The sequence below is a fragment of the Musca autumnalis genome, unplaced genomic scaffold (genome assembly GCF_047663935.1).
Source record: "Musca autumnalis isolate F117 unplaced genomic scaffold, ASM4766393v1 scaffold_5, whole genome shotgun sequence".
Taxonomy (NCBI): Eukaryota; Metazoa; Arthropoda; class Insecta; order Diptera; family Muscidae; genus Musca; species Musca autumnalis.
Genome location: NW_027412088.1, coordinates 209548276 through 209572367, shown reverse-complemented (window position 1 = coordinate 209572367; position 24092 = coordinate 209548276). Strand labels below are relative to the sequence as shown.

General features: G+C 37.5%; 2 protein-coding genes across 8 annotated transcripts in view; one reads left to right on the top strand and one right to left on the bottom strand.

The window, feature by feature from the left end:
• nord (neuron derived neurotrophic factor nord) overlaps window positions 1–24092 on the top strand; it is a 74009-nt gene that overhangs the window by 26168 nt on the left and 23749 nt on the right. The window lies entirely within an intron of this gene.
• The window catches only part of Ir60a (Ionotropic receptor 60a), a 32682-nt gene continuing 29685 nt past the window's right edge, over window positions 21096–24092 (bottom strand). Inside the window, exons 3-5 of the mRNA XM_073991790.1 lie at window positions 21925–22486; window positions 21489–21863; window positions 21096–21427 (exon numbers count right to left, since the gene is read on the bottom strand). Coding sequence (XP_073847891.1) covers window positions 21129–21427; window positions 21489–21863; window positions 21925–22486 — 1236 coding nt within the window. The 3' untranslated portion in view covers window positions 21096–21128. The remainder of the gene's footprint in view (window positions 21428–21488; window positions 21864–21924; window positions 22487–24092) is intronic.

Sequence of the window (24092 nt, the reverse complement as noted above, 5' to 3'; positions counted from 1 at the left end):
ATTTATGGTGCTCATCAGTCACTTTCATTGGTGCTGACCGGGTTTAAAACAGCTTTTGGCCCATTCCGTCCGTATTCTCGGACTTGTCCCCGAAAAAAAACTGAACCGTCGTAATAAGTAATTTTGTGTGCGAGGTGCCTGAAGGAGTGGACCGACGATAAAGTCCATATTTAATTCTGATCTATTTTCGAACAAATATTGCGATGCGCAAAGTTTGGACGAAATCGATTACTCCCTTCGACAGTTATCTTGTTTACCATTTTAGCGAACATTTTTTTAACTTTTGTGTCCGAAGGAGTGAACCCATATAGTCCATACTCGAACCTGATATTTGTTGAGGATCAACTGTTTGGCCAAATTGTTTACAGAGCGCACCATTTTAGCGAAAAAAAAATTGACTTTTGTGGGGGAGGTGCCGGAAGGAGTTGTCCGATTTTGGCCCAAACATCTAAAACAAGCATCCAGCATCTAAAACTTTTATTTGTATTAAACACATTTTTATCGTATCATATTAATGTCAAGGTTGGATTAATTTTTATTTCATCTTTCTAAGCCCCTGTACAACATTCTTAACGTTTGTTCATCTTTCTCTTTGGTTGGGCCATGTGACGTCTTTCCTGTTTTACAGCCCTAATATAGATTTCTAAGCAAATTTTCAATATACTGCAATCTTGTTTCTTGTAGCACGGTGGCTATAATACAGTTAGGCAACTTTAGGTGTTGTTGTGAGACCTCTTCCCTATCGGCTTTCCAGCAAGAACATTTACCAGTACCTAAATTAAATCTTCTATATAAGGATGCGGGAAACTCCAGAGGCAGATTTGCAGTTCATGGTCCATAAAATGTCTAGAGAAGTTTGTTAGCCTTCTTCTTCGCTTTTGTCATAGTATAATATTTAATGTTAATTTCTTTATTTACTTCTTTACCACCTTCCTATTTCACGAATTGAATGACAAAAGGAAGCGTTGTTTCTCCATATTCTCAAACCGTAAATGGAGGGCGATATAAGTATACCAACATTGTTTATAAACTAAATTAAAATGGGTAAATTTAATGCTCTAATAAGCAAATCAATTAGCAAAGTAACAGACACAACGCATTAGACAAAAAAGTTGTAATCTATTTTTACAAAAGCAACAACAAACACAACAAAAAAATGGAAACGCATTTTCTAATTCAAAATAAAACGCATTTTCGAAACGAAAATAAAACGAACAAAATACGATTACTGACTGACGTGTTGTTCCTTTAAACGTCTGAGAGAAGAGATCAATGCAGTCAATGGACGTTTTCTAATTTAAAACAAAAAACACGCAAAAAAGAAACAACAGTCACAAATGAAATGAGACCAAGAGTTACATTGGCCTAAATATTGGGCCTTTAACGTATCACGGCATAGATACGAGACAGATGGCCGAGTGTAGAATATTGATCTAAAAAGGCTTTATTTATTAAAATTTTCAATTTTCAATTATTTTATATGTTAATCTTACTTAAGGTGCAATAATAGCCAAGAGCCCGCTATTGCCACGGCCTTGTCATCTGAGCTCCTGTACATGTCGGGTTAGTTTTCAATGAATTTTGTTATATTCTTGTCTAAGTGTTTACTTTTTTCATTGTATTTGTTCCTTATTTTCTCTTTTTTATGATTGTTAAGAAGTCCGCAAAAGTTGCACTAAAAAGAAGACGCATCGCAGTATTTTTACTTGGCTATAAAATTTACTTGTGAAAAAAATCAATTGAGAGCAGAGACACACACAGAGACTAACTACATTCTTACTATAATACTAGCCATACATTAAGGACAGTGGATTCTAAAAATATCGAACGGAAAAAAATTCCAATAACTTCAGTCATAAAATTTATTATTAAAATTATTTCGAATCTGCATATTACCATCTTCTCTAAACCCCCACATCAATCATATTTATCTATTCAAGTACCCACTGTATTCTTACAACTACAACCGTTTTTTTTTATAAATGACTTGTGTTCACTGTATACTGACACATGTGTAATGGTTCGCACACACACACACACTCACCGCTAGTGCCAAAAAAAACGGTGTACCCAAAATTTGACGCCCGTCTGTCTAGTGAAGGCTAAATTTATTTAAAATGAACCCAGAAACATTATAGAGTCATTTTTAATGTGTGACCAACGTAATGACCGCTCATTATTCAAGTAGTCGTTTGAATTAGTGTGACATTCGGTTTTTTTCCTTTTCTGTTGTTGTTGTTAGTTATTTAGAAGGAAGATATAATAAAACAAAAAACCAACAGCATGATAAAATACATAAGCATTAAACATTTGTGGATTACACAAAGGTCAGAGGAATTTGATTTATTTTTTATCCAATATAATGGGTCTTGTTCGTGAGGGATGGTATACTTCAAGCAATGGATTTGATTTGTAAAGGACTGAAGAGGGCTCCTGGGTAGTGAGCTAAACTTAGAAAATATATCAAACAAAACACGCATATGTGCAAAATTGTAGATGTCTTGGATGCTAAAATATTTACAAAAGACGGATGACGGGCAGAATTTTGCCTAATCAAGTTTTAAGTGTCAATTTTTCGATATTTGGGGTCATATCATAAACATGCAAAAAATATGCAAAATATATGCAAAAAAGTGCATATATACAAAATATGCAAAAAAAAATATGCAGATTATGCAAAAAATATGCAAAATTTGCAAACAGTTTTTGGCTGAAAATCGTCATTAAAGTCGTAACATTGTCAATTAAAGTTGGAAAAATAATCAAAAATCTTCAAAGTGTTTTAAATTAATATTATTGTCTATTTAATGTTGATTTTTTAGCAGATTATTATGTTATTGAGACCTCTTACGACAGGGTGGTGTAGGGTATAAAAATATGGTATTGTAATACCATTTTTTTATTACACTGTGCGACACGAAAAAAATTAACCATATTCTGACACCACAGAGTGATAGAAGACAAAAAATGAGAAGACACGTGTACCGGCGTTTTTCCCTATCACTTCGAGTTTCGCGGTTACGGCCCCCCAAAGAGCTGAGGCCTTGATGTCAAAAGGACTTATTTTACTAGGCTCATATCTTCTAAACCGCTAAGAAATTTGGTTTACACCTCGAAGCAAAGTTGTAGCTCTAGTCTTAAAAAATAATAATTGTGAGCACATCAACTCAATTTAACCTCATCTTCTGGATCAATTTCAATTTTCCGTCATAACTTTTTTTCGGATTTTGGTCTTCAGTTATCAAACCGATCAAAATTGAAGCAAACAACCAACCACAAAAATGTCCCTTATATATCAATGAACAACTTTCTAGAATATGTCAACTCTGTAGAAACGGTTCTTAATGTCCAAGATAGTAAAACAAATGCCATTTTTATCCTCTTTTCTCCGATTCCGGTTCATAGCTACCAAACCGTTTAAAATTCAAGAACACAATCAACTACAATAATGCAACCAAGATATCAGTAAACAACTTTCTGGAACATACGAACTGTCTACGAACGGTTCTTAAAGGTGAAAATAGCAAAAAAAAACTTTTGAAAATATTGCATTTTTATACTTTTTTCTCCGACTTTGGTCCACAGATACCTAACCGCTCACAAATTACGTATACTTCCAACTACTAAAATCTACCTAAGATTTCAATAAACAACTTTCTAGAACATATAAACATTCTAGGAATGAATTGACTATTAATCTTTAAGACTAGAGCTACAACTTTGCTTCGACGTGTAAACCAAAATTCTTAGTGGTTTAGAAGATATGAGCCTGGTAAAATGAGCCCTTTTGACATCAAGGTCTCAGCTCTTTGGGGGCCCATAACCGCGAAACTCAAAGTGATAGGGAAAAACGCCGGGACACGTGTCTTCATATTTTTGGTCTTCTATCACGCTGCGGTGTCAGAATATGGTTAATTTTCCATGACTCAAAAAATTACACACAGGGTTATTAAACTATGCAAAAATATAAAATTTGATAAAATATCAAATATTTAATGTCAAATTCAATATTTTCTTTGTCTTCATTTGTAGCATAGGCTGGTTTTAACTCAAAGAGAACAAACCGATGTCGGATTTTTTAGGCGGGTGTGCCGCCTTATCCTTTTAGTTTTGTTAGATTTTTAGTTTGAGCACAATTCGTATATGTTAACACGTGTTACTGGGGCCTCAAAGTTATGAAAATCGCGATTTTTTGGCTACTTGACGACTTCGGCCATATCTGTGGAACGGTTAAAGCTATTTGCCCGTAATATGCTTTAAATTAAAGGTCATTCTGTCCCTTTTATGTGCAAAAATGGGGTCTAACCAGCTCCCCAGCTCGAGCAGATGTTAGGTCGAAAGCTCCTGTACCTGCATGCAGACTTATTGAAAGTATTCTTGAGAGGAATTTTCGACTGCAAGTTTGGAAGCACATCCGAACATCAACTTAAAAAAAAATTGAAGCGATTTCTATAAGAAAAGTCTGCGATTGACAAATCCAAGTTCGGTCAAGGCAAAATGTTTTAAAACTACTTCCCAAGAACAAGAGGCCGTATAAGCACAATGTGCCGGGCTTAAAGCCCCCAGAACAACTGAGTATTATAAATGAGAGTGTGGGTTCTTGATTGTACGAATCGTATAATGAACAAGATAATGTTTATATATAGTGTTGTGCATATCAAAAACAACAAATCCAGTATTCTGCATTAAATCTATTTGTCGATCCGTTGACCCTCCTTGTGGACGGGGCACAGGATACTCAGGTTCCAATCGTCGGGTACTCGTTCTTCCTGCCAGATGGTGCTAACTAACTGATGAATACACCTTTTCGCCTCCGGTTTTGAACAGCTCGGCTGGTAAGCCATCGGCTCCTGCTGCCTTATTATTCTTCAGCCGGTTTATTGCTGTATTTACTTCATCTTGGCTGGGCGGTATACATTCAATACCATCTTCTGGGATTGGATCTGTGGTATCTTCGTCGTCTTCGCTGGATACCAACAGGTTTGAAAAATGCTCTTTCCATACCCTGAGCACACTATCTGTATCAGTTACCAAATTACCTTGCTGGTCTCTACAGGAGGAGGTGCCTGTACCAAAGCCATCAGTTTGATGTTTGACTCTTTGGTAGAATTTTCGGACTTCATTCTGGCTCCTGTACATCTCGATTTTTTCACACTCCCGCCTTTCCATCTCTCTCTTTTTCCTGCGGAAAAGACGTTTCTCCTTTTCTCCCGATATCTCTCTCGTGCGCTACGCGTTGCTGCGGATTGTAAAGTAGCCCTATATGCCGCATTTTTTTCTTCGGTAGCAGCACGACACTCCTGATCATACAATGGATTCCTTGGTGGAGGTCTCTGGTATCCAAGTATGGATTTTGCGGCTGTTTGCATGGAGTGGGCAATACTTTGCCATTGCGCTGATATATTATCGGGATGAGGAGTGTTTTGATTAAGCAATTGGGCTAGTTGAGTGGAATATGGTGTGGCTATCTGTTGTGATTGCAGCTTACCGATGTCTAACTTTCGTGTTGTGTCTGTCCGTACTTTGTTTACTACGTTTAACCGGGTGCGTACCTTTGCTGCAACTAGGTAGTGGTCCGAATCAATGTTTGCGCCTCGGAACGTTCGTACATCCAACACGCTCGATGAATGTCTTTCATCTATCACCACGTGATCAACTTGATTTCTTGTTTTCTGATCTGGAGACAGCCAGGTGCCCTTATGAATATCGAGATGATTAAATCTGGTACTGCTAACTACCATGTTTTTTGCAGCTGCAAAGTCTATCAGCCTCATACCATTGCACGATGGGGCCGATGATATGTTTTTGAGTCAAAAAATCACAGGGGCAAGCTAAACCTTCAAAATTTCGTGCAGATGTTTATAATCGGCCTAGAAGCTAATCTGCCAAATTTGTTTGATATCGGTTCATATATAGATATAGCTCTCATATATATGTTCGCCCGATTTCGAGTAATTGATGGACCAAACACGAAAATTCTGTCCAATTATGATGATATTTGGAATATGTGGTGGAATTCGGACTGGAAATAAGTTTGCCAAGTTATTTTGAAATCGGTTCAGATTTGGATATAGCTCCCATATATATTTTCACCCGATTTTAGGTATTTGGTGCAACAAACACGCAAATTCTGTCCAATTTGGATGAAATTTAAAATGTGTGACGAAATTACGTCTAGAAAAAAGTATGCCAAATTATATCGAAATCGGTTCAGATTTGGATATAGCTCCCATATATATTTTCACCCGATTTTAGGTATTTCGTGCAGCAATCACGCTATATATGTCCAATTGTGATGAAATTTAAAGTGTGTAACGGAATTTGGTCTAGAAAACATTATTGAGACATCATATTGAAATCGGTTCAGATTTGGATATATCGTTCATGAATTTTCTCTGTCGAAGTTAATTGTTTTCTCAATTTAGTTGGTTGATACCGAACTTCCTTGAGAACATAGTTTAAATAATTTTCTTTTGACAAATTGGCCGAGTATACGCAAGTATACGCAAAAATTCTTTTACATATTTTTACGTGAATGCACCCTGAAGCCGAAAGTTCTACTCCAAAGAACACATGGACGATACCACAGCTTGGCATGTCGCCGTGGGTCGTTGCCAGATTGTATTTTTTTTTTTTTTTTGGTTTTGGAGGTTTGAAAGTGTTAAGTATATAATTCCGTTATTATTTGATTTTAATCGCTGACTTGAAAAAATGACTTTTTGCCTCAAAAACCTGCAATTGGCCACATCGTGCATTGTCAGATGTTTCACGGTGGAGATTGAATTTCCCGACTTTTGGGCCAAAGATATTCTCCTTTCCAATTTTGGCATTAAAATCACCTAGAATGATTTTAATGTCATGGGCAGGGCAACGGCCATTTGTTTCTTCTAAGCGCTCGTAAAATATATCTTTGGTCTGTTCGTTTTCTTAAGCGGTTATTGGTAAATTCTATGAACCTTTCTATGTTTCAAAAAAGTACGGCGGTTAGAAGTTATGGAGTCGGGTGGTCAGTTAACGGAAACGGTACACGGTACTTACTCTTCATGCACGATTCTTTCGCAAAACGTTGTAACCATGACAGCGTGGCAAGGCACGGTGAGCTTTGTTACCTAGGTTGCGGAGACAATGATGTTCCTTCGACTCATAAACTGACTCATTCACTGACTTTGTTGCGTAGACCGTTGATCGATCAATTTCTGGGGCACTAAACAACAACATGTGGTGTTAGACGCCGACGAAGTTGGAGCCACGCTAGAAGGTGTTCTGCGTAGCAGAAGGTGTTCGACATAGTCCTGGATGCGCCTAAGACCAGGGCAAACTCAGAAGTACACCTATTCCTTACATAAATTACCTTTCCCCTCTATCTCGGCATAATTGTCGAGGTGACGGCCCCTAGTCAAAGATTTCTCGGAGTGAATCCTGTACAAAGAATCTGCCGCCGTGGATTTGACAACATGGCTAATTGTCACTGTTTCCGAATGGTTTCCACTCTAGACTAGGGATAGGTAGGTAACTCGACTTTCGTTTAATCGACTTTTGGCAGTCAAAAGTCTAAAAATCTTAGTCGAATTTTGTCAGGAGGGAAAATCGCATAATCGATTATCAAGTGATCGATCTTCGAGTTTGCCCATAGATTGGCGACTTGGTGGTTTTACAGCTACAAAAGAAAACTCGAAAATCGACGAATAATCGATATACTGTGTGGAAAAGTCGAGTTTTAGGCCATCTGTAGTGGAATTCTGTAACTCATTTTTTGAGTTACCGACAAAAATCGGTAACATTAAAACGCAAAATTATGAATGAAAAGTATCAATAAAAGTTTACAGCACTGGATTTAGCAACAGCTTTATTGTGGTTGTTAACTTACCGAAAATGTTCGTTAGTTACCGAAATTATAAGCATTTACTTTTACCGATATTTGTCGCTTACTCGAAAAATGAGTTACAGAATTCCACTACTAATAGACCGAATAATCGCATTTTTAGTTTTAGACCAAAATCGAAAATCGAAAAATCGAGTATTGCTTTCCATTACTTATCCCTACTCTAGACCTAGAATAAGCAAAAATCGAGTATTGCTTTCCATTACTTATCCCTACTCTAGACCTAGAATAAGCAAAATGCATCGAGGGTAGGCTGGGTTGGTGGTAGAAAATTTTGGGATAAGGGTATGCTTATGTGTTCTTGCAATAGCCAAACTAAGAATATGAGTCAAACTTTTTTCATTCCAATTTTGAATACCATGCTTTTAGATATCACCTCTCGCTTGGACCTTTCATCAAAGCCTTGGTTTTCCACATTATAAAGGCTTTATGCCCTTCAAAGTGTTTATTTTCAATGTCACCCTGCTTTTGTACCCACTACAACCCATTAGTCAGCGATGTTCAAAGCCTGAATCGTTTGAAAAAGAAAAATAATAATAATAATAAACAATAAAACAAGCTGACTATTTTTTCAACGACCAACACACATAGCCGTTTTCGATGTTTCTACCACATTGTAAAGGATATTACGATATGAACATTTTTTTGGTGGTAGGATTATTTAAAAGTTTTCTACCACTTCCACCGAAAAAAAAAACAAATTTTAATGCAATGACTTTACGTGATCACATTTAAAACATATGTGTTCCAACCAAGTCTAGCAACGACGAAGTATCATTTTTATTGCCCTTGTTGTCCTTGCAGCTTTTTTAACGTTGGTTGTGTGTTTTTTCTTTAGTTTTGCTAGCTCAAGAAAACTTTCTTTCTCAAAATGCCGCATAGCCAGATTTTTTACATTTCAAGAGAACTTTTCTTATTGCAATAGGAGTAATAACAATAACATGCGATAAAAAAGCACAAGAAGCCAAACCACCAAAAGCGGCAAGGAAAGAAGTTGGCGTCAGGAATTTATGTATTATTTTGATAAATTATAGTTTTTTTCCTCTCGACTTTTTGGTCTGAATGTGCCTGCCACAAGACCTCACGCTCGACTTTTAGTATGATTGTTATTGTGGTTTGAAATGCAAGCAAACAACTTTCTTTTGTGCCCAAAAAACAAAAAATAGAAAAGTGGGAGAAAAAATTAAAAAGTTTTATTGCCCAACAACAAAGTGGGGCTGAGTAGAGACAATAAATATTTATTTTTTGGAGGACTTTGTATCCTTTGTATTTATGAGTTTTTGGTTTGAAATTTATAAGAAAGTGTTTTATGGAGATTTTTGTTTAATTTCGTAATAATGTGAATGAAGCTGCCTTAGGATTCAACGAACTACCTTACTTGGAGTTCTTTTCCTATTTACAATTTATTATTAAAGCCTGACATCCGGCAGCACTACTTTCATTGAACCTAACCATATTTCACAAATTACTTTAGTCTTGGCTTATTGTTTGTAAATTTCTTTCAATAAAATTGAATTCTATATGGCATTTATTGCAAACCCAACATTTTCTGGTACACACACACACAATATTTCCACTTTGCAAAAGATGCTGTGTCCAATGAAATACAAATTGTCTTGTATATTGCATTTCATATCGCATTGCAAGAACGAACACGAAGTTATTCGTCTGGAGAGATCATCATCAAAACTTGGCGCCAAAGTTTTCTTTTCTAAATAAGTTGGAAGTTTTTGTTTTATCAGAGATTTGCATCAACATGAAATCACCTCATTAGAATATGAAATTACTATTTGTTTATAACAACAAATAAATAAACATTAGATACATATTCAAATTACAACAATTTGATGGAGTGCAGCACTTTCAAAACGGGAAGCGCAGCAAGTGCATAGTGTTTCGTCAAAACCTTGTTTACATTAGCACAAAAAGAGAAACAAACTTCTCATTCAAAGTGGAAACCACCAAAAATACAATTTTAATTATCGTTGTAGTGGACCAGCAGAACATATTCCAACAATAACAGAAGCCAAAACAACAACAACGGCACATTGTTGTTTTGCTAATAACAACACGAACTTTAACCATAAAATAATTTTTATGGGCCTGTAGATTATTTATTTGTTTCGTTTTTTTTTCGCCATACAACGGCGACGACATCAATGACCATCACAGCAAATGCACAGCGTTGCCGTATTTCGTTATAATTCGCATCTAAAAAACAGAAAAAAGTGGATGTGCGGGAGTAAATTTAGTCAACAACATCGCATTAAACGGGTCGAAGTAATTAAAGCGATTGTTATTGCCACCAGCCGCAGTTGTAGCAGCCGCTGCAGCAGGCAGTAAATGTGGCTGCTGCAGTTTTGCAAACATGAATGAATGTCATTCGTTCGTGTTTTTGCGTTTCAACCGAAGAAAACGTAAACAACATAAAAAATCAAAACAAAATACGTTTTAACGCCACTACTAACACCAACGCTACCTACAATAACAACAATCTACATCAACGGGGAAACCAAACGACGCGATCCATAAGAGGACTCTTGAGTGATCATTGAAATGCAATAAACATCACGAGGTGCGTGTGAAAATTGTAGAGGATATCATGTCGGGAAAAAAGAAAGTATATTCATATAAGGGAATGAGGTGGAGGGTTTGCGGGTATAACAGCAAATTCATAAACGGTATAGCTGAAGATCACACTGTGGCATTCAGTACGTCTAATGGGAATTAAGCAACATTAGGCGCGGTGAACATTTGTTCTTGTGGTTGATTTCAATATGAATAAGTAAAAAGTCGTTAAGTTCGTCCGGGCCGAACGATAAAATGGGGCCTACATGGAATAAAATAGGCCTCTCTAACGTATGCCCCAAACATATTTTGCAGCAAACATATATTTGTTTGAAATCCGTCCCAAACATAACATATGTTTGGGTGCAAATAAATATATGTTTGGGTAAAAACAAATATATGTTTGGGTGCAAACAAATATTTGTTTAGATGAAATATAAATACAAACCCAAAATCCACAAAAGAACGTACACATACAGAGTAAGTGAGAGTAAATTTACCCTGAGAGTAAATTTACTTTCACTCACAACCTGTGAAGACTCTAACTGGTGGTGACCGAGAGTAAATTTACACTCACGGGAGACCCATTGTCGTACTACGACATAACACATTTATAAATGGTGGTGGTTTTTTTCTTGAAATGTATAGAAATACCAAACACAAAAGCAACAACAGACGCGTAGATACATACATAATTGCAAATAAACAAGTAAAAAAGTATCAGTCGGCTTTGCCGACAGAGATATACCCTCAGCCTGTGCAAATTGAAACACTTTTTTCACAAAAAAACGTATGTATTTAGGGGGGTTTCAAAATTTTGGTCATATGAACCGACAAAAATGGTGACTAGGAATGGGCCGACATAAACCATGGGGGTGCCATAGCGGGTTTTTACACCCTTCGGGCTGTTTTCGCAAGAAGTATGGACTTGTGTGGGGTAGGTACCTGAAGAAGTGGACCGATATGGCTTATCTACGAACTTAAAGTAGGTTTGGAAAGAATATTACGAAGGCCAAATTTTGGCCGGAATCGGCATTTCCGTTCGAGAATTATCTTGCGCTTCCACCCATAAACATGGTGTCATAGGGTTTGTTTTTCAACATTCAGGCTATATTTTCAGGAAGTATGGACTCTCCCCTGAGAAACTTGTACCTTCGTATAGGGGACAGTGAATACAAGATGTTACAACAAAAACCAAGGCGATTCGAGAGCAGGTCCTAAACTGAACTTTTCCGAAATTTTGTGTGTGAGGTACTCGAAGGAGTTTACCGATTGAGTCCATATTGGAACCTCATCTAAGTCTGGTAGAAACTTCATAATGTGCAAAGTATGAACCAAATCGGTTATTCCCTTCAAGAGTTATCGTACGCACAAATTTTCCGAACATTTTCGAACTTTTATGGGGGAGGTACCGGAAGGAGTGGACCGATATAATCCATCTTTGAACTTGAACTAAGTTTGGACAAAATATTACGAAAGCCAAAGTTTGGACCGAATCGGCAGATCCGTTCGAGAGTTATCTTGCGCTCCAACCACTACACACGGTATCATAGGGTTTTTTGTAACTTTCAGGCTATTTTCTCAGGAAGTATGGACTTGCCCCTAATGAAACTTACAGCGTCGTATAGAAGACAGCGAATACAACTTGCGTAAACAAAAATCAAAGCGATTCGAGACCAGACCCTAAACTGAACTTTTCCGAAATTTTGTGGGGGAGGTACCCGAAGGAGTGGACCGATTGAGTCCATTTTGGAACCTCATCTAAGTTTGGTAGAAATTACACGCTGTGCAAAGTATGGACCAAATCGGTTATTCCCTGCAAGAGTTATCGTGCGCACAAGTTTTGCGACAATTTTTGAACATTTGTTGGGGAGGTACCTGAAGGAGTGGACCTATATGGTCCATCTTCGAACTTAAATCAAATCTGGACAAAATATTTCGATACCCAAAATTTGAACCGAATCGATTGATCCGTTCGAGAGTTATCGTGCGCACCAGCCAGCCAGACAGACAGACAGACAGACGGACGGACATTGCTAGATCTACTCAAAATTGTCTGAAACGGATATTGTACAAACATACTTGGGGTCTAAAACCATTATTTCAATGAGGCACATTTTTGGTCGTATCAAAGTGTAAATACCCTCTTTAGCCTAAAGGCTGAGGGTATAAAGAAATGGTGTCACACTTTTAGAAAGAAAAACAAAAAAACTATTTTTTATTAATTTTCTCGTTAAGAGTTAAGCTTGATGATGAGGAAAGCCAAGGACTCGAACCCACATAGTCACCAAATTACGTTACCTGGTTTCATTGGTGGTAAAGCAAATCTTCGGACGTATGGACTACGTAATGGCTTCTCTGTCTTAGAACTTATCGTTTTTCAAATGCAAATGCGCCCGGCTGGGATTTGAACCCACGTTCAATTTACTAAAAAGCTAAAGAAATGGAGCTTTTTAGTAAATTAGAAAACACGAACACCGATTTATTCACTCACTTAAACGTCTTCACATAACGATTGTATTTAGAAAACTGAAAAAACACACGTGTTTGGCCGCATACACACCACCAAAGCACAAACAAACTTTTTTACCCTCGCTTCTTCGCTTCTGCGTCTTTTAAAACAGCATTCCGCAGCCGCGAGAGCCCTGTTGTTACTCTCTTCGACAAAAATCCTCTTTTTACCCATAAAAACTATGTTCTAACATAAAAATGTGTTGGTACACAAACAAATAAAATTGAGCTAGGTTACAAAATGTTGCAAACATATATTTGTTTGCAACCAGTCCCAAACATAAATTTGTTTGGATTCAAACATATTTCTAAAATATATTTTTCTGCGTGGATACCAAAAAGTGGAACTATATTGAAAAATTTTAGTGAGAACGTTTTGTGATTACTGTGAATCTAAAATGTCAAATTACGGTAGTTCCGCCAAAGAATGTAGCTAAAACCATGGAAATACAGAAAATCGGGTGGTACCGTTATATGGGGCCTTTTCAAAACATTGACCTATGTTGACAATTTTTGGTGAAGAAGTTTCGTGGCTGCAGGGAATCTCAAATGTTATTGGTTGTTCAGTTAAAATGTAGCTAAAATCCTCAAAATACCGAAAATCGGGAGGTACAATTATGTGGGGGCTATACCCAAACATGGACATATGTTGACAACTTTTGGTGGAGTAGTGTTGCAACCTCTAAGAACCTTAAATGTTAAATTACAACAAGTTCGGTTAAAAATTGCGGCTAAGACCTTTAAAATGCCTAATATCGGGAGATACCGTTATATGGGGGCTATACCTAACCATATTGATATGTTGACAGTGTATGGTGGAGTAGCGTTGTAACCCCTAATCTAACTAAACCTTAAATGCCGAATTACAGCTAGTGGGAACAGCATATGAAGAAAAATACAAATGGAAAACAGAACTCCTCGGTTGCACTCTGACAACTGCAGGTAGCTACCCAACTAAGTGCAATCAGCACTGGAAATCATTCAGACACAACCTGCTAACAAAAGAAGAAAAGTCCCTCCGACGTTCTGAAAGCCTTGTAACAAAAGGCAAAGTTCATTCTCAGCAAAATCTCCAAGAATGCTGCAAATGGTACAGAGCACGAAATTGTGAAGGATAACGGGAGAGCCAAAATCCTTCGAAACGACGATCGTCCATCTACATCCAAGCGAGAACGTTCCCGTACAAAGAACATAAAGCCACCTGAGAGGAAGAAACTAAAGCACAACTCAACTATCTCTTCAGCAATAGAACGTCCCTTCATCGAAGGCCAAACCTGATGGTTGGGTGGGTAGCAACAACCACAGCGGAATAAGGTAGAAACTAAGTTGTCCGAACAAGTTAGGGAACACATTTTCACTAACGAAGATTCTCCTGTACCCCATTTCGACTCTTACAGGGCCACCAACTGTATAGACGTGTTCTCAAAGAGATTTCTGGAAAAATGTATAGCTATGCGAAGTTTGGGATAACATTAGCCTAAAGCTGATCCTGGCCCAGATAATCCCAATTGGGTCCTCTTGCCAGAGTTTGGTTGCCTAGGAAAGAATGCTACGGCTCTAAGCTGCTGAAAATATGGAGAAGCTAAACAAGTATGTGCACGATTGTTCCGTCCACAACGGTAGCATGAGTTCTCTCGATAACAGAGGCTAGATAGGAGGCACTGGATAGACTGTAAAGCAAACTATTCTTTGTCATAAGGGAGGTCAAAGTTGAAATCCTACGACACATGGCTTGAATGGAGAAGACCACTTCTGATAACCTACAGATCCTTTTGGGTCTAGGAGGATCTAGACATAGACATCATACTAGAACACTACGCTTACGAAAACGAAAAGAAGGGTCTGGATAACAGAGTCTACAAACCCATATATGTACATGAAGCATAACGGTAAGCCTACATCGTGTCTTATATTTAAACAACCTTATAAACGCTTTCTCATGTTCCCAGACCTCACCACGGCCGACTTCATCGTGGCAAAAGTTAAACTGAAGAAAGGTAGGTTGTTACTTATGGTCCTTTGCAACATGGCCCACTCGAGAGAAGCACCACCAAGTGAGGTCTGGTCATTCAACACCACCATACTATACAATTCGTCTTGTCCTAATAATGTCATAATAATTTGGAAACAGAATCTATTTATGCCAACCTCATATCATTATAAACTGCAATCACATTTAGTACTCAAAAATATCGGTCTCTTATCAACACCAAATACGTTTTTTTGTTTGTTTTGTTATTGTTTGTGTTTTGCTCCACCACTATGAAATATAAAAATATACAATACCCGCGAACCACTTACTGTAAATCGGAATCGTAAGATCGTTTTAAATATGCTGTTCTCGTACAAAATACCGAATTAAGTCGTAAAATTGAAATTTACGATTTGTTTACATAGCCACACAATTTTGTAGTAGTTGGCAATATTATTGGTGCTGGAGAAGGAAGGCGAACCAGCGGACAATAACAATACAAATTTTCACATGAGTTGCTCAACTTCCACAAAAATGGCAATTTAATATTTGGCACAAGATTTTACTTTTTCTTTCAAAGATTCACACACTCAAGCAGGGAGTTGGTGTTTTTTTCTTGCCCTTCTTGCTATAAAGTATTTTTTGTGATTTTAAAGTGTTTTACATGATGTCCACCATGCAGCCAGTCGTTATTTCCCCTCCCGTTAATGTAATGCAATGTCGCAATTTTACGACTCTTCTCCCTTTCTTCCTTGTAATTCTCTTGTTGTTCTTGTTGTTGTCGAAAATGTACTTTCCTTGTAAGAACAACACACTCTGTGGTAGCACTATGAAATATCACGTTTCTCGGAATTGTTTACATCCAGTGAGTGATTTGAGTTTTATGAGCCAAACCAAAGTGGTCGCGCGCGCTATTCCACCTCCTCTAGGCTATGTACATAAATAAATATATGTACGTGCATGTGGAAAGTGGAAGACCAAAATAGAAAACATATGACCATTGGGACAAGCATTTTTTCCTCTTCGGTAATGACGGATAAATGAATTTGTTGGTAAAGCAATTTAGCGACACTTCATTACATGAACAAGTCGGTAGAAAGCGGAGATTATAGTCAAATTCGGAGGAGTGCAAATGCTTCCTACATCGCGTCTAAGTCGAAGATATAAGCTTTTGGATTTCAAAATTTTATAGTTTGAAATAAAACCGAAATATATACAATTGAGTGCCATCACAAACTAAGGGGCTTAATTTCTGACAAAAACATAACAATTTTTGGCGGTGGTAATTATAATTCTGCGAGGCTACATTTTACTACATATTTAAAAAACTATTTCCCACAAAGATCACAGAAGGGCCATGTTGTTAAACTAAAAGTAGAAAATGGCGTCGCACAGTGTTGCCGCTTCCATACAAAAGTGGACAAAAATAGAAGGCGTTGACCTAGGTTGATGAATTTTTGCACAAGTACTTATGTATGAGGCCACAGGTATGAAAAATATCAACTTTGGTCCATATCGGTTTAGATTTGGACATAGCCCCCATATATGGATGTATGTATATCTTATCCCGCTTTTGCTACAACCCGTTCGATTTTGATCGAATTTAATATGTGTTATTTTCTTAGGCCCCTGAATAGAAATCGGTTCAGATTTGGATATAGCTCCCATATATATTTCCCCGATTTTGCTATAAATCGCTCAATTTTTGATGAATAGCCTAAATGTTTCCTCAGGCTTCTGTTCAGTTTTACCGATTTTGATTTCGCAAAAATCGGTACAGATATGGATATAGCCTCCATATATGTATTTCACCGATTTTGCTGTAAATCGCTCAATTTTTGAAAAATAGCCTTCAAATTTAACATGGGTGGTTTTCTTAGGGCCTCTTTCAGTTTCACCGATTTTGATAAAAATCGGTTTCGATTTGGATAAAGCTCTCATATATTTTTTCGCCCCGATTTTATGTATTCGATGCACTACACACGCAATGTATGTTAGATATTGATTAAATTAGGAAAATGTGACGTAATTATTCGTAATTGAGTGACATCGGGATTTTTGCGAAAATCGGTGAAACTACACAGGAGCCTAAAAAAATATCGCATACTAAATTTGAGGGCTATTCGATTAAAATTGACCAAGTTATAGAAAATCGGGGAAAGATATATATGGGGGCTATATCCAAATCTGAACCGATTTCTGTATAAACCGGTGTAGCTACTCAAGGGGCTAAGAAAATAACACATACTAAATTTGAAGGCTATTCGATCAAAATTGAACGAGTTGTAGCAAAATCGGGAAAAGATATATATATGGGGGTAGGCCGGGGCGATTTGAAAACCTTAATGAGCCCTTCGCGTTTCTGATTCCTGGGATTGAACTGAGCAAAAAAGTCCACTGGACCATATATCTACCGCGAAAATCGAGCCTCCCGATTTTGACTTTAAGTTTTTTATTGACGTTTTTCGCATATTTTGGCATATAACAGCTTAACCATTGAGATTTTCGATCCAACACAAAGACAAAAATTGTAGCCAAGACATTAATTGAAAACTCTCTAATACATCGCGAAAGCATTGGAAAGCTCCTTCAGGCAGTTTTGGCCTTGAGAATGTGCAAACTTTCAGAAAAATGTCGATAAATGACACTGTGCTACAAAAGTTGACCAGAAAAATATTCAAGTGTTCTGATGCAAAATTATATCGTGTTGGGATCCATGGACAACGACAATGCCTTTAGTTCGTTGGGGTCACTTCGTTTTATTTTTTTATAACGGTAAAAGTAGTGCAAATCTGGGTTTCTTACATTTTCGAATTTAAACGGACTGAACTAAACTGAAACTGAATTTCTCATAATTTTCAAAACTATAATGTTTTTTATTTTGTTCAATAATTATTTTCAAAATTATGAGAAATTCAGTTATAGTTTTTTTGAGGGGGTTTTCAGATTTAAACCACTATAACTTAGCCATTTGTTAACCGATTAAAACAAATAATAACTTGTTCTAAAGATATTATTATTCATCCCTTTAAAAGGAAGAAGGATCACTAGAAATCTGTTGTGAAAATAAGAAGATATGTCCGTTTAAATTTGAAAATGTAAGAAACCCAGATTTTCAGTACTTTTAGTGTTATAAAAATATAAAACGGAGTTACCCAATCGAAATAAAGGCATTTTCGTTGTCCATGGATCCCAACACGATAGAATTTTGCATCAGAACGCTAGACTAATTTTCTGGTCAAATTTTGTAGCACAATGTCATTTATCGACATTTTCCGAAAAGTTTGCACATTCTTAAGGCCAAAACTGCCTGAAGGAGCGTTCCAATGCTTTTGCGATGTATTAGAGAGTTTTCAATTACTGTCTTGGCTACAATTTTTGTCTTTGTGTTGGATCGAAAATCTCAATGGTTAAGCTGTTATATGCCAAAATATCCGAAAAACGTCAATAAAAAACTTAAAGTCAAAATCGGGAGGCTCGATTTTCGCGGTAGATATATGGTCCAGTGGACTTTTTTGCTCAGTTCAATCCCAGGAATCAGAAACGCGAAGGGCTCATTAAGGTTTTTTTCCTTTCACACAAATCGCCCCACCCTAATATGGGGGCTATATAAAATCTGAACCGCTATACCTCAGAAGGTTGCAGGGATCAGCAGAATGTTTTTACACATTTCGCTTCGGAATAGATATACAATTAACGAAAATCAAGAGCCAAGGGCGAAAAGAAGTGTGGTACGCCGTATAAGGAGAGCTCTTCCAGCCGAGGAGGTACCACCACAATTTACGACGTGCGATGTTGCAGATGCCATCCGAAACGCTAAATCATCCAAAGCGTTGGGCCCGCAACGAATATCGATGGTAATGCTTAAGCAGCTGGATGAACCTGGAGTTGAGTATTTAACAAGTGTTCTCAACCTATCGTTAGCCACCCATGTTGTACCGGATGCCTGGAAAGTTGGCAGGGTGGTCCCGCTACTGAAGCCTGGCAAGGATGCCAGCAGAGGCCAGGCCGATTTCACTCCTGTCGCCAGTAGCAAACATCCTAGAGGCGCTACTCCTCCCCACGATGAGAAGGTGTTTTCCAGTTGCCCAACATCAACATGGATTTCGGAAAATGCATAGTACTACAACAGCATTAGACGCCATATCCACACATATCAGTAGAGGACTGAACCAGAAAAGGCCGTGCAACCGAACAGTCATGGTGGCTCTTGACCTATCGAAGGCCTTCGATACCGTCAACCATGCCAAGCTGTTCGAGGATATTTAGAAAACTAATCTCCAGCCATGTTTGAAACGTTGTGTAATCAACTATATGTGTGGACGCCAGTCGTTTGTAGAATTCAGAAACAAGAAGTCCAAAACCCGTAGAGTGAAACAGGGAGTTCCCCAAGGAGGGGTGATATCTCCGGAACTGTTTAACCTCTACCTTTCTGAAATTCCACACCCTCCAGACGGCGTAGAGATCGTGATGTATGCGGATGATTGTACGATCTTGGCGTCGGGTCCTATCGTCGATGACATATGTGATAGGTTAAATGTCTATATAGCTGACCTAGTGCAGTTCTTCCATCTGAGGAATATGAAAATATCCGCCGCTAAATCCACAGCCACGCTGTTCACCACATGGACGGCTGAGATGAGGCTCCTACTGAACATATTGGTCGATGGTGCACTGATTCCGATCACTAACTACCCTAAAATACTGGGTGTAACGTTCGATAGCATGTTGAAGTCGTCCGCGAATGACACAGCTATTTGCAATAAGATCAGAAGTAGGAACAAGGTTCTCAAGTCGCTGGCCGGCAGCACTTGGGGTGCTGATAAAGAAACCTTGTTGACCACCTACAATGCAATAGGCCGGTCTGTGGTAAGCTATGCGGCGTCAGCGTGGTCTGCAAAGGTTAGCGCATCGCAGTGGAAGAAGATTCAAACCTGCCAGAATGCCGCCCTGAGGACTGTAAAAGGGTGCCTCCTCATGACACCAGTGGACCGTCTTCATGAGGAGGCCAAGGTTTTACCGGTGCGTCAGCACAATAAGATGTTGTCGATGCAGTACCTGCTTGGGTGTTACCGCAGTGAGCACCCCTGTCACGATTTAATGGACATGCTCCCCCACCCAGGCACGTCAGGAGAGACCTTCATGATCTAGAGAGAGAGGTCCAAAGGTATAAAAGAGAACCGCTAGATCAACGTGCCTATCAGGCAGGCTTGAATCGCATTCACACCAACATGGTTGCGCAAGCAGTACGAAGATACAGTGTGAATGCCGTACTTGGAAACCATCCCCCATCCATTGCAGCAGAAGAACGCCAGCTGCCAAGGCAAACGCGAGTGGTTTTAGCTCAGTTAAGATCCGGACGATGCAGCCGCCTCAATTGGGCTAGACTTGACGCCACGATACCCAACATATGCCCAGCATGTGGACTGGGACCACACGATACTCTGCATTTAATCAACTGCCCAGCTAACCCCACTCACCTGTCTCCTCATTCTTTATGGACACAACCAGTCCAGGTTGCAGAATTCTTGAGTCTGGATACAGAGGAACTTGATAACTGAAATAATACACGAACGAACATATATGCGTTGCTACAACAATAACAACAAGAGCCAAGGTGGCAACAGGTGGCAATCAAAAGATATACTCTTCGAAATATTAAGCATTTATAGTTTTTATCAAATTTAAATTTTTAATTATTGATAAGGGTACTTTGCCCATGTCCAGTTGATGTCAACTTATTGTAATAAAATTTTATATTTATAGCCCACCACCCACCAAATCCCCATCCAAAACTTTTAATATTAACAACAAAATTTTCAGAAATAATTATTTTAGTGGTCGTCTAACTTTCACATGATTATCTCTTTAGATTACCTGGGAAATATTTCTCATATTTAAAGAGCTATAACTTCGTTATGGATGCACATATCTACAAAATTCTTTCAGATTCGTCGTATCTGATGTGTTTACTGTAAGAAAAAAAAACTTAAACATATATAAATAACAACACATTTTTCGATTTTTGTCCACTGCGGCAACACAGTGTGTCGTCCATTATCCCCTTTAGGATGATCCTGAAAAAAAGTGTTTTGCTTTTGTTCTCAATTGTCATTTTCAAGAATAAATTTTCAATATAAACGTTTTATTTAGAATATTAAATTATAATATTGAGGTTATCACATTGTTCTCCTTTTATTCCTTCATTTGTTTTTTTACAATTCTTCTCTTGAGCGGAGTTAAACGCACATCCTTTTGTGCATATATTTCATTCCAATATATAACGATTTCCTCCTTTGATTTGTTACGTTTTCGTTTTCTTCCATTCGCGCGCTTTCTTTGACGTTTCTTCGGCGGTGATTTTGTCCACCAAGGTACACAAATATAGAATGCCAACAGCTCCCCCAAAAACAGGCCAATACTTACAAAAATACCAACAGTTAAAATGGAAAATGCTCCCTGTAAATGGTCCATCCTTAAGACAATCACCTTTTCTGTAAAAATAAGATAAGATTTTAGCCAAAGTACAAATGCTGAGCACACCCCCATAAATACCTTTAAAATCCGGTCTCATTTTATCGATACGATTCAAATATGTATTGTTGTAGACAAAATCTCGATGAATTTTATTCAAGAACCCAAAATCACGCATATAGCGTATCATCATATTGAAATCGTAGAGAAAGGGAAATCCTGCCTTCATTATCATTTGCATGGGACTGGAGAAGACATTGTATTTAAATGCGAAGATATTGTCAGCCAAGGCACTTTGCATAATGTACATTCTTCGACTTAAGATTACACGTTCCCCCCGCTCAACAGATATAAGGTTTATAGAAAGAGGTTCAAAATCAGCCGAATCATTGTATTTATCAAAGACCCAGTAATCCTCATCATTGTCAAACCAATCACGATTTTCTTCATTGCCTCCTGAGGAGAGAGGAGTTATAATTTTTTAGTTTTTTTTTTTCTACTCACAAATTTCACCTACCAAATGGTATACCAGCTTCCACCACTTCTGCGAGCGTGTCAATTTGATGCAAATAACCAGGATTGGAGAATACCGATATTAATTTCGAAGTATAGGTCGATGTAACATTCAGTCCATACAATGCCAAGGATATAAAGAAAAATCTGGAAGCCACACACAATGGTCTTTCGTTGACCGAAACACAAATCGACACTGCCATACTGTTGATTCCCGTCAGAGACCATTCCCTTGATTCCGGTGGTTCGGGTAAAAAATACACCAACACAAACCACGTCAACCAGGTAATTAACAACATGACAATGAATGCCGCCCATGTCAAATCTTGAAATATTGAATAGAGAGCCATCCAGGCGGGTCGTGGATCAGCCAACTTAACATACCATGTATAAGAATCCTCTAAGTATGTATCGGAAACCCAAAAGTTGGTTATTATTTCATTGTCAGGATAAAAACCACCCATAATAAAATCACACGACTTTTCATTGAGGCGTCCCAAAAGACCAGTCCAATTGCCTGACTCTTCTTGAATGCCGCGACTTTCATGTTCACAGTTTTGAATGATCTAAAAGGCAACATTCAAATTACTAATATGTACGTAGCAGTATATACCCAAGGTAGCTTTTTTGTGTGGAAGTGTGGAAGAGGATTTTTTTTTAATAAAATGCGGTGTCAACTTTTCAAAGATATTTTCGCTCAAGAGAAGAATTGAGAGAATTTAACAAAAATAACATACAACTGACCTTATTTAGTGGTTCTGATGTACCAATACGGTTTTGCTGGAGTTCATGGAGAAGGGAAATACCTTTGGTATTTCTAGGTTACTTCATTTTTATACCATCCACCATAATATGGAGGGTATATTAAATATATTCTTTTGTTTGTAACGCATTGAAATAATCATTTGCGACCCTATAAAGTACGTATATTCCTCATCAGGATAAAATTCTGAGTAGATATAGCCATGACCGAATGTTGTAATCACTCTAGTGTCCACATTAATTGAGCTAGAACGCTATATTTTTGCAGCCTAGTGCAGGGACGTACGCAGGATTTCATTTCGGGGGGGGCACAACTTGACCAAAAATCACGAAAAATTCAAATGTTGTGTAGCCTTACGTAAAGCTATTTTAAGGGGTTATGGCCACTTATAAGCATGAGAAAAACCATTTTCATGCATTTTTTATAAAAAAATCTATTGAACCTTAAGTTACCTTCTATTTTTTTTTTTTTTTTTTTTTTGAAAAACCTTACATTCAAATTCCCGCTTAAAAAACACTGTTTTTACTAAAGCAGTTTGTGGTACCCACTGTAGTTTGAAAAAGAATAAACCGATCAGCATATATTTTTGTGGGATCATTACGAACCTAATAATCTTGTCCATTATCGAAAAGGAATTAAAAAAATCAATTTTTAAAAATTTTGAACAGTTAAAATCAAAATTTCGATTTTAACAAAAACAAAACACTGTACAAAATTGATATTTTTTCTGACTCCTTCAGCAGTTTTTTTTTTAAGACTCTCTCGGTTAAGCACATGATTTATGTGTACAATAGTCCCACAAAAACATATAAAGTGACACTTCGAGGAAAAGACGTTTTTAGTTTCTATGCTACATAAAAAACACAATAAATGTTTCCCTTCAAAAGCTCATATCTCGGTAAATGTTTGTCCGATGGACTGGAAATTTTGGCACGTATTTTATTCTATATTCTATTTTATATGAAATAATGGTACAAAGTATATAAATTCAATAGAAAGAATTCATAATATTTAGTCCCAATTTACATTAGGCGAGTTTACTTGCGGCAAGTCTCAGTTTGTAGGAGAGACACGTAAGGGGTATTTTCAGGCAATTCCTTTTATATTTTTCGTTTTTGACATTATTTTCATTGTTTTGAAAACAAAACTTGCAGAAACAGAATTGCCTGTATAAACGCAAGAGGCAAGTTTAAAAGAGAACGAGAAAAATTGCCGCAAGAAAAATCGTTTAATGTAAATTGGGACTAAGGATACAATTTTAAATATTTACAGAGTAGGATATTTAGAATTGAAAATAGACAATATCGGGCCACGTTCGGTAATGTCGCCATGTAAAATTTATTGAAGTATATTGAAGTTTTTAATCATACAGGTCCACGTTATGGTTTATCGAAGAATTTTACAACCAC